The 16,875-nt window shown below is 33.3% G+C and overlaps 1 protein-coding gene and 1 long non-coding RNA gene across 3 annotated transcripts; one reads left to right on the forward strand and one right to left on the reverse strand.

Annotated features, from left to right (window-relative positions):
* Nucleotides 1-178: 178 nt before the first annotated feature.
* On the reverse strand, nt 179-6,793 carry LOC108480148 (3-phosphoinositide-dependent protein kinase 2). Of its 2 annotated transcripts, XM_017783038.2 has the most exons (12): nt 6,168-6,792; nt 4,699-4,879; nt 4,477-4,529; nt 3,941-4,042; nt 3,761-3,869; nt 3,604-3,682; nt 3,132-3,297; nt 2,021-2,155; nt 1,747-1,913; nt 1,175-1,397; nt 1,012-1,054; nt 179-550 (listed from the first exon to the last, which is right to left on the reverse strand). In XM_017783038.2, the coding sequence occupies exons 1-11, from the start codon at nt 6,366-6,368 to the stop codon at nt 1,037-1,039; spliced, it is 1,434 nt and encodes a 477-aa protein (XP_017638527.1). In that variant the 5' UTR covers nt 6,369-6,792; the 3' UTR covers nt 179-550; nt 1,012-1,036. The 2 variants fall into 2 exon arrangements, with proteins under 2 accessions (XP_017638527.1, XP_017638526.1); XM_017783037.2 differs by lacking the exon at nt 1,012-1,054 and having other exon boundaries at nt 6,168-6,793.
* Nucleotides 6,794-11,938: 5,145 nt separating this feature from the next.
* Nucleotides 11,939-14,349, forward strand: LOC128283613 (uncharacterized). The gene is made up of 2 exons (XR_008274008.1): nt 11,939-12,139; nt 13,972-14,349. It is a non-coding gene; the product is annotated as an uncharacterized LOC128283613 (long non-coding RNA).
* The last annotated feature ends 2,526 nt before the right edge of the window (nt 14,350-16,875 follow it).

Here is a 16,875-nt window from a genome sequence, read left to right on the forward strand (position 1 = left end):
TAAAAGTAAAAGAAAATAGAAATGTAAGTTTCTAATTTTTTTTCAAACAGAACTTTGAAAAGCAATTGCTTTTTATTTGTTACATTCATAATTGAAAAGATACAATTTTTGGGCATTGTATAACAAAACATAATAAAACACCCTAACTTTTCAAGTCTCTGCAAACCCAAGAAAAAGATAAATCACGAAAAGAAATTTTCATTAATGGCTGATGGTGACATCCTTTGAATAACATATAATTGACAGCAAAACCCCTTCCTCTTCCCCACTCTGTTTTTTTCACTTAAAAACTGTATTTCAGATTTTACATGCTTGAAACAGGTATAAAAGTCTTCATCACAACAATTCTACGAAACATGGAATGAAAGCTTACAATGAACTACCAGCGGACAGCTGAATAACAAATAGCTTCCGGATGTCCATTGTTTAATAGTTTCCCATGTGATGTCCATCAAATAGAATCCCTTCACCGGTTTTGAAGCCCTTCGATCACTTTTTTCCACTGCCATGCTCTTTGTTTCGCATCATCAAATGATAGTACCTTTTTTGGCTGAAGCACCATAAATCAGAAAATGCACAAAAGCTTAGCCACAATTGAAATGTAAAGGTTAAAATGTGTTGTTAGCCCCTGTACTTGTATAGAATTTGAGATTTAGCCCCTGTACCAAGTTAAAATTTTAAACCTCCTACCTTTTCAATTTAAAATTTCTAGCTCAATTATTACCATTGTCGTGGGTAGCTTCTATCAAATTTTGTCAATTTAACATTTATTTCTATGAATCATATGCTACAGCTTATGAGAAAAATCAAATCAGAATTCCAAATTGACAAGTTTTGACAGTAAATACTTACGATTTTAATGACTACTGAGATTTTTAAATCAAAAAAGTAGAATGACCTAATTTTTAATTTTTTTAGGTATAATGACTAAATTTCAAATTTTGTCAAAGTACAGGGACTAACAGCATATTTTAACCAAATATTAATCCTTTTTTCTTTCATAATTCACACCTATGATAACTATATAATATTTTGATCAACCATAGAACAGTCCCTGTGTTGAGAAAAATGGAACACAAAGAGTCAGTGTGTACTATAATTCCAGATTTGCAGTATCATTCCATTAATAAATTTGAGGACTTCATTTCCTATCAGGACATGATCATATACTTACTGTGCAAATCTTGAAGTGCGATGGACTTGTGACCTGGACGCTGAGGTCATTAGAATTGTTGGACCAAATAATGTTCCCTTTCACGACCAGTTTTGAAGGATCAACATAGATCAATTTTGGTTTGTCGGTGAGGATAAGCTGCACCTTCTTGCTTGATAACTTTTGTAGCTTCTTCACCATTGAGATCATAAGAACAGATTCTCCCGGATCCAAAAATTGTTGCCTGTTTACATCAGCAGTGGGGAGAGAAACAACACAAACATTAAGGCTCTATTGGTTAAGGACGGAAAAAAAATCGAATTTAATAGTTGAGCCGACAAAGTAGCGAATTCTTATATGTAGCTCAACCTTTAGAATCAAACACTTTCCTTATCGTTTTCTTTTTTTTTTCCTACCAAGTGGAATATAATGCTAATCTATAGCTGTTTCCCTAAGTAGCAAAAATGGACAAATCAATGATGCTACTAAATATTAATAGGTTCTAGAAGTCCGCAAACAAGCAAAAGTTGTCTTTTCAACAAAATCAAACGGCATGTGCTGAAAAAATAACAAGACAGGATGATGATAAATACCATTTTGAGTCGAAGGAATCAATTGAGGCAAGTCTAGTTATATGACCAGAAGATTCAGCTGATGATGAGGAACTGACGATTCCATCACTCTGCCTGGCAGAACCATCTCCAATGTGCGTAGGATTCCATGAAGAATCATTATAATCATCGCCATCACTTGATTGAGCCTGAAATTTTAACATATAATAATATTCTAAAGCTTACAAAACACAATATATAAAGGGAAGTTGGATTCTATCATAAACAATGATTGAAAAACATGCTGCCATCATACCCCTGTCTCTAAAGCAAGCTTTGGAGGGGTTTGTGCTCTCAAACTACTCCAATCAATTCCCCTAAAGAAAGGATGCATCTTGAGCGTGGCATAACCATCAGGTCCAGCACCTGGTCGTTTACTGGGATCTAGATCCTGCACCGAATAGTTGCATTATAATTCTGAGGCCACAACTTGTAACTCAGAAGTTAACATCACACGTGTCTTAAGCTAAAAGGGGAAACAGTAGTAATGTTGGATGTGCATAACTCTGATCCTGTCCCAAAGAGAAATCACAAGAAAAATAATCTTTGCTTGTGCTTAAGATTGCAGCTTATGAATTTAATCATGATGGCTTGTTTTAGAGGGGGAGGGAAGGGGATGTGGGAAATAGAGATAGGAGAGAAGGAAAAGGGGTAGTAACTCGAAAGGTATGACAGTAAAAATACAAGAGAAGAGAAGGATTGATATTCAAACCGGGATTGGGAAAAAGGAGAAAAATGAAACAGTCCGTAAATAATTTCTCAATCAGGATTCACCATTTGTATTGCCATCTTAATATGAGTGCTCCTAGAGGTTTATTTCTTCTATTATACTTCACTATGAATAAATGAATAATCTGAAAATGTAGAGAAGCAATCTAGAGGAAGCTTTCACATTAACTCTCCATAGAAATACTACAAAATAACAACAGTCTCCAATTAAAGCAACCATTAGAATACATAAAACAATTATAAAAATTTATGTAAAAGTTTTATAAACAAAGTCATTTCTTGTTTATTAGGAAAGTGGATACCCTAAAACAATAATAAGGGAAATTATCTCATAATTTCAAAAACGAAAATTGATTTTCCATCCCAATGGGTGCAGAGAACCCGACGCGTATTGAATTCTTTGCAGTTTCTGAGTCCTTTGAAAACTTGGCTCAAATTGACCGATCAGATTGTCCAAATATATATTAGTTACCAAGCTGCTTTTATTCTATGATCTTTCCATCATAAATATACAGAAACAAATATGATATGCATCTAATAAGAGAAGAAGATAACAACTGCTTTAAAAAGTCTTAAACATGCACGTTTATGGATGCACAGTAGATACGAAATCCAATAAGCAGAAATTTGGAGCTCACCAATAAGCGATCAATAAGGTCTCTAGCTTCTTCAGAAAAATAATTTGGAAATCTTATATCTCGGGCTATGATTCTTTGAAATATTAGCCATTCACTTGCATCTTTAAAAGGAGAAGTCCCTGAAAGCATTTGGTACAAGGTGCAGCCAAGTGCCCAGAGGTCATTTCTGTTTGAATATGTTCAAAAGAACAAGCTAGTTATCCTATGAACAAGATCAAGGAAAACAACTAAGTCCAATCACAAGTCCCTACAATTGAATTATTATTATTTTTCTGGGCCAAAACAATTGAATTATTTAGGAACCCAAATGGTAGAGGGGAAAGTGTGGTGGAAAAGGGGGCATGGGAGAAGGAAAAAAAAAAACAAAGAGAAAAAAAGTCCACAATTAAAGCAAGCTTAAGATTTCATTTCAAGTTTGACAATTTTAATCAAGATTATTGACAAGCTCATTAAGAGATTGAAGGTCTCTTACCCGAAAGTAGCTGGAGAAGAATTTAGAACTTCAGGAGGAACATATGCAGCAGTCCCCACAAATGTGCATGCCTTATCATCTGGAGATGACAATGTTAATCTTAAACATGGGGAGGGAGGGGGGATTTCAACACGAAAAAAAATTATCCTGATTTTACCTGAGGATGCATTAGGAAGGACTGTAATTTGGCTATTCTGCATTGGCTTTACGCTGCCAAAGTCAGCAATCTTAATATGCCCATCTGTAGTAAGAAGCAAGTTCTCTGGCTGCCATGTAACAACAAACATTAGCATTTTTAAAATGTCAATGTAATAGAACATGCATGCTGTGAAAATACCTTAATATCTCGATGTATCAATCCCATATTGTGTATGTATTCAAGAGCATCTACAACTTCTGCAGCATAAAAGCGAGCTTCATCCTCTGATAAACGACCTTTCTGAACAAAAAAATAGCCAGATTGTGATACTGAACCATGAATAAACCAACAGATATCAGACCAAGTGCTAAATAACAACAACAAAGTTTGAGCTCAAGATAATACAGGCATTCAAAGCTATAACTAAGGGATAGAGTTGGCAACATTATGCAATGAACTTTAAACGGCTCCAAACTGGTGATTGAGTAAGACTTTATATCATAGATAAAGAAGTATATCTGACTATCCCAGATTTCTTATCATTAGTTTTGCCAGAAAAATAGAGAACAAATATACAATTGAAAATGTTCACCAGATTAATTGAGAGCAACTAATCAATTTCAAACAGCTCAATCAATGCTCCGAGGGGGGAAAAAAAGCTACCACACAACACACCCTCTTTGATGTATGAGTTTTCTATGAGGATGTAGGAATACATGCCAAGAGTAACTTACTCTTGTTATTTGGTCAAAAAGTTCTCCACCTTCACAGGACTCAAGTGCCATGTCTTCACAATATATCAAAGAAAACAACGTCAAACAATGAAGCAAATTGAATGAACTGGCAATACATAATTAATGGAAGAAGATCAAGGAAGAATTTTTCCTTTTTTTTTGTAAAAACTAACTAAACAAGTATGCGCATAATATTAATAGAAGGCAACTAAAAATACCTACATAGCGAAAAAGTATCTTGAAATGTAAAATAGAGCCGCACAACACCAGGATGCTCCAATTGGTCAAGCACTATACGTTCCAGCTTTACATATGCAGTTTTATTTTCCTTAGTGATGAACTTTTTGTCCATGATCTTCAAAGCATACACCATTCCCGTATCCTTCTTCTTTGCCCTCACAACCTGATGGATATTCAAAATAACAACAACGTGAATAAGAAGCTCAAATGAGAAATGGTGAGTGAAGAAAAGGATATACTAAAATAAATTAAAACAATTTCCAATAAAAAAAATAAAAAGAAGAAATGTTTAAAGCAGCAAAAACTAATGATAATAAAAAATAACCCCCCCAAGCAATGTCAATGAACACACACACACATATATGTATGTATATATTCTAAACTAACATATCAAGCAGCCGACACTTCTATACAAATTTCATTTCGTAAAGGAGTAGCATGAAACATAAATAAATTTGTCCAGTTTGGGTCATCCTTTTTCACTCTTAAGTCTTAACCATACAGACAGTTTCTGCCTTTTCTGCTCTTATCCAATATATACATTAATTTACTAAAAATATCAGAAACTTCTTCATTCACATCGTTAATGTCTAGTACACGGCTGAAGTGCTCAAATAACAGAAAGTACTTTAATTTAGCCTCACATTTACAAAAACTCAAATTTCTAAAAGAGTAACAATAAAAAGTGTTTATCAATAAGTTATTTAGATTCTGAGATGGTGAAAAGACAAAAGAGAAAAAAGGGAAAAAGAGATGAACAGCATAAAAATTAACCAAAAAAAATATTTGATATCAATGTCATTATCTGTAAGACATAAAACAAAAAGAGAGAAATAAATAAGATCTTGATCCAGCAGTAAAAGGAAAAGCAGTAGGCTCAAAATCCCTCACTCCACTCATGTGCAAGTTGAACTATTGCCGATTAAGTAAATATCTGAGGGTAGTAAAATATCACACATAGCCTAAATAAAGCATAGATAGTTCAACATGCACATGAGTGCGGTAGGCTAAAAGATTTTCCGTTCATCCTCTTTCCAAGCATAGCCTAAATATTACACAGTCAGCTAATATAGGAAACAGAAACAGAACAACACATTTTTTATTCAACAGAACATGTTTTTCTTTACACTAAGTTTCTATAAACTAAGCAAAATTATTTCCCTTTCATTCAAATAGCTTGTATCACTACCAAAAAAACCCACAAAATTCACAAAGATAGCTAAATTTATACCAAAAACACACAATTCATAAAGAAAGCATCATTGCCTATCAAGTTCATAAATTAAAGCATGCAAGCATACATACAAATAATAATAATAATAATAATAATAATAATAATAATAATAATAATAATAATAATAATAAATTATAACCAAAAACAGTGTGTGATCTACTTAGAGTGATTTGACTAGAATCAAACTCAAGTACAAAAAAAAAAAAAAAAAACTAACCTTCGAGTAAGAACCAACACCGTAGATCTTACCCAGTTCAAAATCCTGAATACTGAAATTCTCTTGAGGAGCTCTAAATGCAAAGCTTTTAGATCTCTGAACATTGTTAGAAGCAACAGTATTAGAAGAATTGTCTTTGTTAGTATCATCAGTTCCCTGAACCCTAAGCTTTGAATCAAAATCCTTCTCCATGGCCAACATTTCTCTCCCAAAAATCCCCTTACTTTCCCTTTTACAACATCACAGCAATAAAAATAATTATTGAGAGAAGCTTTTCTTTTTCGATTTTTGTTTCCAGTCAAAGAGAAAAAAAAGAAAAAGAATCCTTTTTCCTCTTTATTGAGATAGATTGGATCTTCCTTAAATATTCTTCTGAAAAATGAGGAAAAAAAGTTGAAATTGATTCTTTTCTTGTCACTATAATATAATTTTATGAAATTTATACAAATTTGTGTAACTATAATTTAAAATATATATATTATATTATATTATATTAAAGGAAAAAAGATGAAAATGAGAGTGATCAGCTTTTGACGAATTTCAAAACCCTAGAAAGAAAAAATTAATATATGTAAAAAGTGAAAGAGTTGTCTGTATGCTAACTGATAAGGGTTCAACTTATCTGTTGGAATAATTATATTTTTAAAATATTTTAACATTTATTGATAATGATTTGTAGCTACGAGTTTGGGAATGATTTGAGTTAATAACTTTTAATTTGATTGTAAATTTTAAATTAAAAGTAGGTTTCTAATTTATGGTAATGCTAATTCAGTTTTAAAAACCAAGCAATGACAAGAATGTTGTGAGTTTGATTCTTTTATTGCAGTAACTTTTTCCCAATTCAATATTTGCTAAATGAATTTTATGGTTTAAAATTATTTTAGTTACATATTTTATGTTTTATTTTAATAAATTATGTTTCTAACTAATTAATTATAACTATTATATTCCAATATTTAACTCACATCTGCTCTAAAACCATCACAAATAGTAATTTTAAAATTTAAATATTATTCGAATCCGTAAAAATAATATTGAAGTGAGTGAGGAATTTGATGAAGGATAAATATATGCTACATCATTTTCTCTTTTCTCCATAAACAATCTCTCAAAAATAAAAAACCTGATTGAAGGTTAAGTTTATTACATTCTTTTATAAATTAATTTAATTGCTCTACTAAGCTGAATTTAAATCCATATCACTTTATACTAATTTTTGAATTTGTTTATTTTTATTTTTAATTTTAAAAAATTAAAATTATTTATTAATGTGTTATATAAGACAAATATTACTATAATAAGATGAGATACACTTGAATTATCGCGTGAATTACCAAGCTAACATCGTTAAAAATTTAATCTTTTAGGTGTTTAAAAAGACTATTTAACTTTTAACTTAAAAGGATAAAAGTTAAATTAACAATATATATATATATATATATGTAATTATACTTCTTTTAATCAATTATCTTCTTCTCTTTTATTTGTTTTCAATATAGATTTATGAATTGGTATCTAATTTGGTAATTTTCTTTGTGAATATTAAAAATAAAAATTCGATAACGAAAACGCTTTTAAATTGAAATTCAATTACGTGTTGAATAAAATAGAGTAAATTATAATTATTGAGAGTAGTAAGTAGGTCCAAAGCATGGGCGGTAGGACCCAGGTTACGTGTAGGCAAGAAATGTGGGCCAAGTGGGTTCCCAAAGAAAAGCATTGGAACGGCCCTTTGATTGGGACGTCACCTATTACATGGAAACAAACTCCACAATCTTGACTTCTCCATAAAAATAAAACATAAAAACAAATTCATATTTATAAAAATAATAATAAACATTACAAAAAAATATACGATAGTAAAAATAACACCTTAAATTTTAATTAAAATATGAGTTGATTATTATTTAAAAAGTAGGGCAACAATGGACGGTGAAGTTAATAAAGTCTAAACAATAGTGAATAATTTTTATATTTTTACTAAAGTGATGCTTTGTCTCTTTATGTAAACTTTTTTCTGTTCTCTTTGTACTTTTTTTTCTTGCTTTTCTCTTATGACTTAGTTCTTGGAGATTGATAGTATTTATACAGAACAAAGGAACATGTCATATGGCCCTACACATTGCAATGAAAGCTTCCAACTCCTAGGGCTGCAAAGATATGGGAAGTTAAACCTAACCATTAACCCATATTTCATGTCTAAGAAAGGTATTAACCGGGATATTTGAAAGTAGTTATTCTGAAATTTTGGCCTATTAAAGGTACAATTGATATTTTCTAGCTGAAACACAATATTTTTCTTTTTACTTTTAGCAATGAAAATGATAAAGGGTTGAGGTTCACTGTCCATTGTAATTTCCCACGCTTAACCCGTTCGTTGGATTCAGATATGAAGTGCCACGAGCCGAATCGTTGAAAACACTAAACCTTTCAACATCTTCCTTAGGAGGGTACCCATTTACTAGAGTGGCATTCAACTAACTAGAAAATATATATAATTGAAATCAAAATTTTTAAAATGGTACCACACCACTTTAAAAGTTTAAAGATACGAGTTTATAGCCTTTGAAGTCGGTTTAGAAAATATTCATAAAATCAAACGAAATTTCCTTTCGAGTTATTGCTCGAGCTTGTAGTTTAAAACTCTACTTAATTTAATTTGAAAGTACTATAACCCACAATTGATTATAAGCCAACAAGGTCGTCAATAAACATTCGAAGTACAAAATATTGTTTCAAAATACAATTTAATGATTTTTAAATGGTGGCATCTAAGAATCATCCTAATACCCCCAGCAATAACATGTTACCCACGAAACATAAAGAAGTCTCACAAATGGCCGATCACTACATTCTCACAAATGGCCGATCACTACATTCAGCCTAAGAACATAAAAATAGAAAGAAATAACGGAATAAGTTTGTAAGAACTTAGTGAGTTCCTGGGACATACATCCCACAATACATACCATCAGGCAATAAAAGGTCAGACTCAAACTGACGAGCTAACACGCCATACTTGGCGGATACAACTTTCTATGATCTGAAGTATCCGCTACCGAATACTACCGCAATCAAACTCATCTCACCAGCTTACACTATCTACTTTTGAAAACTCGCCTATGGTCAATGTCGAAACCATTTTTTTGAAAATGGGAAATTGACTTTTGAAAACAAAAAGTTGGGAGTCGCCACCAATCGTTTTTAATAGGGTGTGATTGGATCACCTCAAAACACGGTCGTTTTTAATAAATAAATAAATTTTCCAAAACGACAATTTTGGTGTGCAAAAATAGAAAACTTGTTCGGGATTCAGTTACGTACGAGGAAGGATTAGCACTCTCGACACGCCCAAAATTGGTACTTGATTGATTATTTAGTGTCTTAATGTCAAAAATTAAAGATTTGGACAGAGTTCAAAACGCGATCCTCCTTTTATTGGCTTTTAAAACATTTAGGTAAGTCAAATGTGTATTAAAGACCATCTCACCTCAAGGTAAAACATTACATCCAGTACGTTAGGACACAACATTTTTGACCCTCAATTGTGAGCTTGCCTTTAAAACGTGCGTTTTAGCCTTAAGAGGATATTCGAATATTCAAAATAAACAAAGAAAGCGAAACCCAGTACATTAGGGCACGATTCTTTGAATTCTTTAAATATCGAACATTGCCTTTATTTTGAAAATTTTTGAGAGAAGATCAATGGATCAATGAATTAAGGACATAGATTTTTTAAAATGATGATAATAGACAACATGAAAATAATAATATGAGAATAATGCATACCATATATAAATAATAAAAATAATAATAATAGTAATTAATGGAAATAATTAATAAAACAACAGTAATAATAAATACAATAATGTAATAAATATTGTGCTAATAGTATTAATAATAATATTAAAAAATGATGATAATAACAAAAATATGTTGACGATAACATTAAATATGGGGATAATAGTAAAAAAATTAGAATAACAATGTTAAATTAGTAATAGTGACATAAAAATGGTAACCAATAATAAAAATGGTATAAAAAATAATATAATAAGTCTATGTATAATAGAAATTTATATTTAAAATAATTAACTTCGCTTAAATATATATATATATATATATTTACATAATAAATATATAATAATAAATAAATAATATAATAATATGAAACATAACTCAAATTAATTAAATTAATAGAAAATAATAAAAAAACAATATAAAACAATGAGAATAAAGCTCAAATTAATTAATTTAACAAGAAAATAACAAAAATAAAAAAAGGTTAAATTGAATTAAAAATGAAAACTTTGGGGCCAAATCAGAAAGGAAATAAAATCAGAGGTAAACTCCCTCTCTTTTCCCTTCTTTCATTTGTGTAAAGAAAAAAATGTGAACGCCAAAGTAAACAAAATTGAATAATATAAAAGGTTACCTTAAAAATCTGATTTGTATTCTCTTTGATTTCGTATGTGTATTCTCTAAAATAAAAAATTCCCCCTTACAATAGTTTTCCATGGCTTTTATAGCCAAATTTTACAACTTATAAAAAGAAGGGTGATGGAGGTAGTGGATGGTTTAGTAGGGTGATGGAGTTAGTGGTCGGTTTAGTGGGGTGTTTAATTTGGGCTGGTTTGACTGGGCCCGGGCAGAAATTTGGTCCTACAGCTGCCCCTCTTTGCTTATTGTCATGTAACGAGAATAGAGCAAAGATTTTAGAAGGGCTAAATTTGCCTGGGCTAGCTGAGTCTTGTTTTCTTTGCCGCAACCCACCGCACCTTATTACTTCAAAATGCTCCGTTGCTGCTTCACAGAGATGTGATCTGCTGTAATTTGATCTGCTTTACTCCTGCTCAGTAAAGATAAGATCTGGTATGTTTATCCTGCTCCACTCCTGCTCAGTGAAGATAAGGCTGATGATTGGAATTTGCTCCATTGCCGATACATGAAGATAAGATTCATCAAAATTTGATCTGCTTTGCTCCTGCTCAGCGAAGATAAGATCTAGTATATAGCCTGCTCCACTCCTGCTCAGTGAAGATAAGGCTGGTGGCTGAAATCTGCTCCATTGCCGATACATGGAGATAATATTCACCAAAATTTGATCTGCTTCGCTCCTGCTCAGCGAAGATAAGATCTAGTATTTAGCCTGCTCCACTCTTGCTCAGTGAAGATAAGGCTGGTGGCTGAAATCTGCTCCATTGCCGATACATGGAGAAAGACTTGCCAAAATTTGATCTGCTTCACTCCTGCTCAGTGAAGATAAGATCTGGTATGTTTAGCCTGCTCCACTCCTGCTCAGTGAAGATAAGGCTAGTGGCTGAAATCTGCTCCATTGCCGATACATGGAGATAAGATTCACCAAAATTTGATCTGCTCCGCTCCTGCACAGCGAAGATAAGATCTAGTATTTAGCCTGCTCCACTCCTGCTCTGTAACGCCCCAATTTTCGGGAATTCTGTGAATGTTGGCAAAATTTCATGCTTTAATTTTGTCATTTGTGAGTGAAATTATGAAATAGAACCTATGTGAAAATGTTTGAAAATGCTATAGGCTAAATTGAAGTGGCCAAATAAATAGGAGTGCAAAATAGGAGGATTTGCATGACAAACCTCCCATTTTACATGAAGTGGCCAGCCATCATGTTGTTGTAGACAAAATGTGCACTTGATATCCATAATTTATGGTACAAATTGATACAAATTGATAATAGGTTAGGTAAATGTTCCATGATAATAGGTTAGGTAAATGTTCCATGATAATGGGTTAGGTAAATGTTTCATGATAAGAATTTCATGTCTTTTGTATTAAAGAATTAAATGGATGAAATATGAAGTTTTATTAAAAGAAAAAGGGGTGAAAAGAACAAAGTTTTGTCCATCTTTGTTCATCATAGCTGAAAGTTAGAGAAGAGAAAGGAGAGGAGAAAGCTCTTGAGTATTCGGTCATTAGGAGGAGGAAAATTGAAGGTAAGTTCTTGGTACCTTGTTTCTATTTTGAGGTTCATGAGTTCTTCTTGATTCTACCTTAACTCTTGAAGTATATTTTTATTTTTAGTTGTGTTGTGAGCATTTAGTCATGAATTAAAATGAAGGAAATGGTTGTTGTTTCATGTTCTTTTGATGAAAAATGGAAGATAGGTGAAGTTGAGCCAAACAAATGTGCATGTGCCTTAGATGTTAAAGGGAAAAATCAGCTAACATGTTGTGCTTTAAAATGATGAAATGGAGATTATACTTAAGTAAAATCATAGATATGTGATGATTGATTGGTGATATACATGTTTAAATAACATGCATGCAAGGTATGTGTGAAAGAGTGATTTGGTAATAAATCTGCTTGGGACAGCAGCAGTAATGTGATTTTGGAAAATCACCATAAATTGTGGGAGAAGAATTATAAGCTGAATAAATTATGTAATTAAAGCTTATTGAGTCTAGTTTCTAATGAAATAAACAAGAACATATTTTGAATTCTGTACAATGAGAAATTTGATTCGTAATGAAGGGTGGTCAGATTAGTCAAACAGTGAAACATGGGAAACTTTGAGAAAAATCTGGTATTTATTGGCCAAACCAAAAATTCTGAAAATTTTATGGATAGAAGATATATGAGTCTATTTTCAGGAAAAATTAACGGCACTTGATTTGGAGTTTCGTAGCTCCAGTTATAAATGATTTAGTAACTATTGCTCAAGAAGACAGCTTGTAGTGAAATTATGATTATGTGGTAAACATTGACAAAAATTTGTTAATGAGTTGCTTATTGATTTCTTATAAGCTTACTATGATCTGTAGGTGTGGTTGGCCAAATATTGTAAGGGGTTAATACGTAGTTCGTATTTGAATAGTTAGATTAACGTGTTAGTAATCCAATTGTAGGCAGTTCGTGTGTGGATCTCGTCAGCATATCGTCACAAATAGGTGTGTAACTAACACCCTCTTTCTTAGTCTGGATCGGCAAAAGTCGAAAAGCCGAAATGCCGAAAATCAATATTTTGTAGATTTGCGAGTGTGAGAATGCTCGTGAGGTAAATCGATTAATCTTTTTGGTAAACTGCAATGTTTGGACTGCAAAGTGTATGATTTCTGTGCCCTCGATATTTTTAGGCTTAATGGGCCAAAATTGGAATGATTGGCCAATGGGCCCAATTCGGTAAGAACCCTCGATACGTGATTCTGTTAGTACGTGAAAAGTAAGAATATGCATGAAAAACCCTAAGATAGATAAATTACTGAAATACCTTTAAAAGTGGAAAATTTATAGTTTTACCCCTAGTAGATAAATTACCGAAATACCCCTAGGGTTAAATTGACCTAAATGCATGTTTGATTGTTGTTATTTACTGCATGCCATGTTGTTATTATCTGATGCATGGACCGGGATATCGACGAGGAAGTACTGAAAGTGGCTTGTCCACGTCTTGGAGGCTTTGCCTCAATTTATTGATAACTGAAGCAAAGAAGCAAGAATCGTGGAGTGTTAATGAGTGGGTTGAGCTATTCCCACATGGAGTGTATGGTGGTACGGTGGAGTGTAGTGATTGGTGGGTTAAGTAGTCTCCCAAATGGGCTTGCATATGTTATTGATGTTGCATGTATTTCCAAATGGGCCTATGAGCCATACTTTTATCTCAATAAGGGCTAAGGCCCGCTTTATTGTAATCTGAAAGGGCTCGCCCAAGTACCACTGTTACTGAATGGGCTTAGGCCCAATAGGCTTGAGCTGACTTGGGCTTTGAATGGGTTTTCCTTACACACCGAGTTTCCCAAACTCACCCCTTTTATTTTCATCCACGCAGGAAATCCCCAACCATAGTAGGCTTGGAGCTGTGAGGGAATTCGGAGTGGCCACCTGTTCTAAAAGTTTGGTTTTCTTCTGGTGAACTGGACATTCTTTTATTTACGTTTGAAGTTTTGGGTTTTTAAATGTAATAAGGCCGCTTAATTATTTTTTATGGTTTTAATATATATTACTAAGATAGGTATTACTTATTTTAACTGTTGAAATTGGATAGCTTTAGGGCCCGTTTTCAAAAACAACAATTGATTTCAAAATAACACGACAATAAGCAAAGCTTCCGCAATGAAAGTATTTTCCAAAATTAATCACTTTTCCTAAAAATGACTTAATCGAATCGGTTTCCTAGAAATATCCATGACGTTAAGGTGTGGCAATGGCGGTATGCATGTCTAGGATTGGATCCGAAGGAGCTTGGTATTTAGCGGTCAGATGGACTCACCACTTCTTTTCCGGTTTCCTACGGTGCACACTTCCATTCACTTTAACCTTTAATGAATTAATCTTTTGAACATCAAGTACGATTTTCTGGACTTAGAATGGAAATTTTTTTTACGTTTTTGATGTGGCATGCCAGATCCGGCCATAACTTCTGGGCCGAGTTTGGGGTGCTACATGCTCAGTGGGATAAGGCTTGCCGAAATATGTAATTTTAATCAATCTTGCTACACTGTCCACTGGGGAATCCATCTGTAGAAGTGATTTCCTGTGGTTTATGCTTATGCTAAATGATTAGGATGCTATAATCAACATGAATCAAATGCCCCTAACTAAATGTATTATGAATGACATTTGTATGAATGCAGAATGTCATGAAAATAATCCCATTTTAATGCTTGGGCTACCATTACTCGCTGTCTGTTAAGGCTATCGCTTCACTGACATGAGTCTTTCTTGTTCAGCTGCTACTTTCCTACAGAAAAATCATAGAAACAATCCATTTTGTTCAACTGGTTTGCCCCACTATAATTTCAAGGTCCAGTCGACTGTACTTTATGGGATATAAGGCTTGCACCATCTTCAAACTCTCCTACTGCAACTCGAGGGAATATAATCTGATTCCTCTTCAATTCATTCCCCCCGTAATTTTAAGGGTACAATATTTGACTCTTCTTCCATTAATTCGGTCTGCTACACCATTCTTAGGTGTCATGACCAAATGTATATGCTTGATATTTGTATAGATGCAAAATACCATCTTTCTCTAGAGAATGATCCCCTTTTAAAGCTTGGGTTGACATTGCTTGCTATTCGTCAAGATTTTACCTTCGATGCAATATTTGTCTCTGATATATTTGACAGAAAATCTTAAGGGGTAGTCCCTCAGACAATTCGAACCCTTAGGCTCGGTAAATAACAACAGTCCTGTTTCAGGTTCTCGTATTATTTAGAAACTTCTAGAGTCATAAGCAGAATCTCCTTTGTGGAAAATATTTTAATCTATATTTCAATGCAAAATGCTTGAAAGAGATTATGGCAAAGGATAAGAATGAAATTAATTAAGAGCATAGCTCGCAACAATTAAAAGAATCGGAGATATCCAAGGTAATAAAATAAAAATGATTGGGGCATATCTCGAAAAGAATAAGGCAACCAAGAATAGTAAACATGGGTAAGATAGAAAATTAAGTGCCCCAGATATTACAGCCTGAGCTTCTCTGTACAAACTTCTTGATGACCATTTGAGCTCAACATGTGTTTAAGTGATCCGAAGTACTTTGTCAATGCCCCAAGATGTAGTATACTTCCTCATTGTTAACTCAGGCATAGTAAGACTACTGTATGCCCCACTCTCGATCCAAATTCGAGTCGCCCTTTTTAGGTTTTCAACTCAAATCCCCTTTGGTCTCAAAGCGTCCTTTGCGGGTTTTCGCCTTGGCCTCTCCTTTGCTTTTCTTTTCTTTCTCTTTTTTTGTTTTTCTTTTCTTTTTCCTTTTCTTTTTTTCTCTTTCCTTTTTCTCTTCTTTTTTTTTTTGAAAGTGAAGTATTCTTCGATTAAATCCAAGTTCACAGGGTCAGGCAAGTTCTTGCCATTTATTTTAATCAACATCAATGCCCCCACTAGGGATAAGGATATTCCCAATTTGATATCTATTTTCACTGAGATCCTTTTGTATGGGAAGGATCCTTCTCAAAACTAAGTTTTCTTGATGAAATTTTCTGGAATGATCTTTCCGTCATCACTTCGTATCATTTGACCGTAACGGATAATTTCCGACCTCTTTTTTCAATCAGGTTCACTTGATCATCGGAATTGGATTTACTCAACTCTGGCGAAACTCGTGGAGAAGAAACCTTGCCAAAATTGCATTCATTCCATAAATCAACGAAAAACGTTACCCCGGTGAAGGTTCTGATAGAGGCTCCCATGATCCTTTTTTTTTTGCACCGTTCATTTTCGGGCGATATGGTATTTAATATTGAACAGCCCGGATGCTTCAGATATTGTACTGCTATTTAAATTTAGTACATCGTCAGATATGGTCCCTTTCTCTACTCTATACTAGCATAGAAAATGCTGGCTATTGACCTCGCATCATTAACATATGAGGCAGCTTCTGTCCACTTGGCAACATAATCGACGACCACAAAAAGAATCGATACTCGTCAGAGGCTTTTGGTGAAATCAGCCTGACGGCACACATGCCCCATATAGAAAAAGATTATAGGTTTCACTGATTCTTTGCAACATGAGGTTTGCTTCTCATCTTGTTCACCGTCATCAACAGATCAGGAGATAAGCTACAATCTTAGTCATCTTCATAGTCTTGAGGCCCCACTAAACACATATCTCACTCAAAAAGAGATTCTAAGTTAGCAACAGTGTCACTCATATCATTGATATCTGAAGACCTGTTATAAGGATGAAAGAAATTTTGAAGAACAAAAGAAACTAAGAATATTT

Source organism: Gossypium arboreum, chromosome 1 (genome assembly GCF_025698485.1).
Source record: "Gossypium arboreum isolate Shixiya-1 chromosome 1, ASM2569848v2, whole genome shotgun sequence".
NCBI lineage: Eukaryota > Viridiplantae > Streptophyta > Magnoliopsida > Malvales > Malvaceae > Gossypium > Gossypium arboreum.

What these genes read in the sequence shown, in the direction of transcription:
- LOC108480148 (XM_017783037.2), bottom strand. Translation starts at nt 6,368, where the DNA reads ATGTTGGCCATGGAGAAGGATTTTGATTCAAAGCTTAGGGTTCAGGGA. An exon ending in TTTTTGACCAAATAACAAGA is followed by an intron (nt 4,043 to 4,476) that starts GTAAGTTACTCT and finishes TTTTTTGTTCAG; the next exon opens with AAAGGTCGTTTATCAGAGGA. An exon ending in ACCTTATTGATCGCTTATTG is followed by an intron (nt 2,156 to 3,131) that starts GTGAGCTCCAAA and finishes TATTCGGTGCAG; the next exon opens with GATCTAGATCCCAGTAAACG.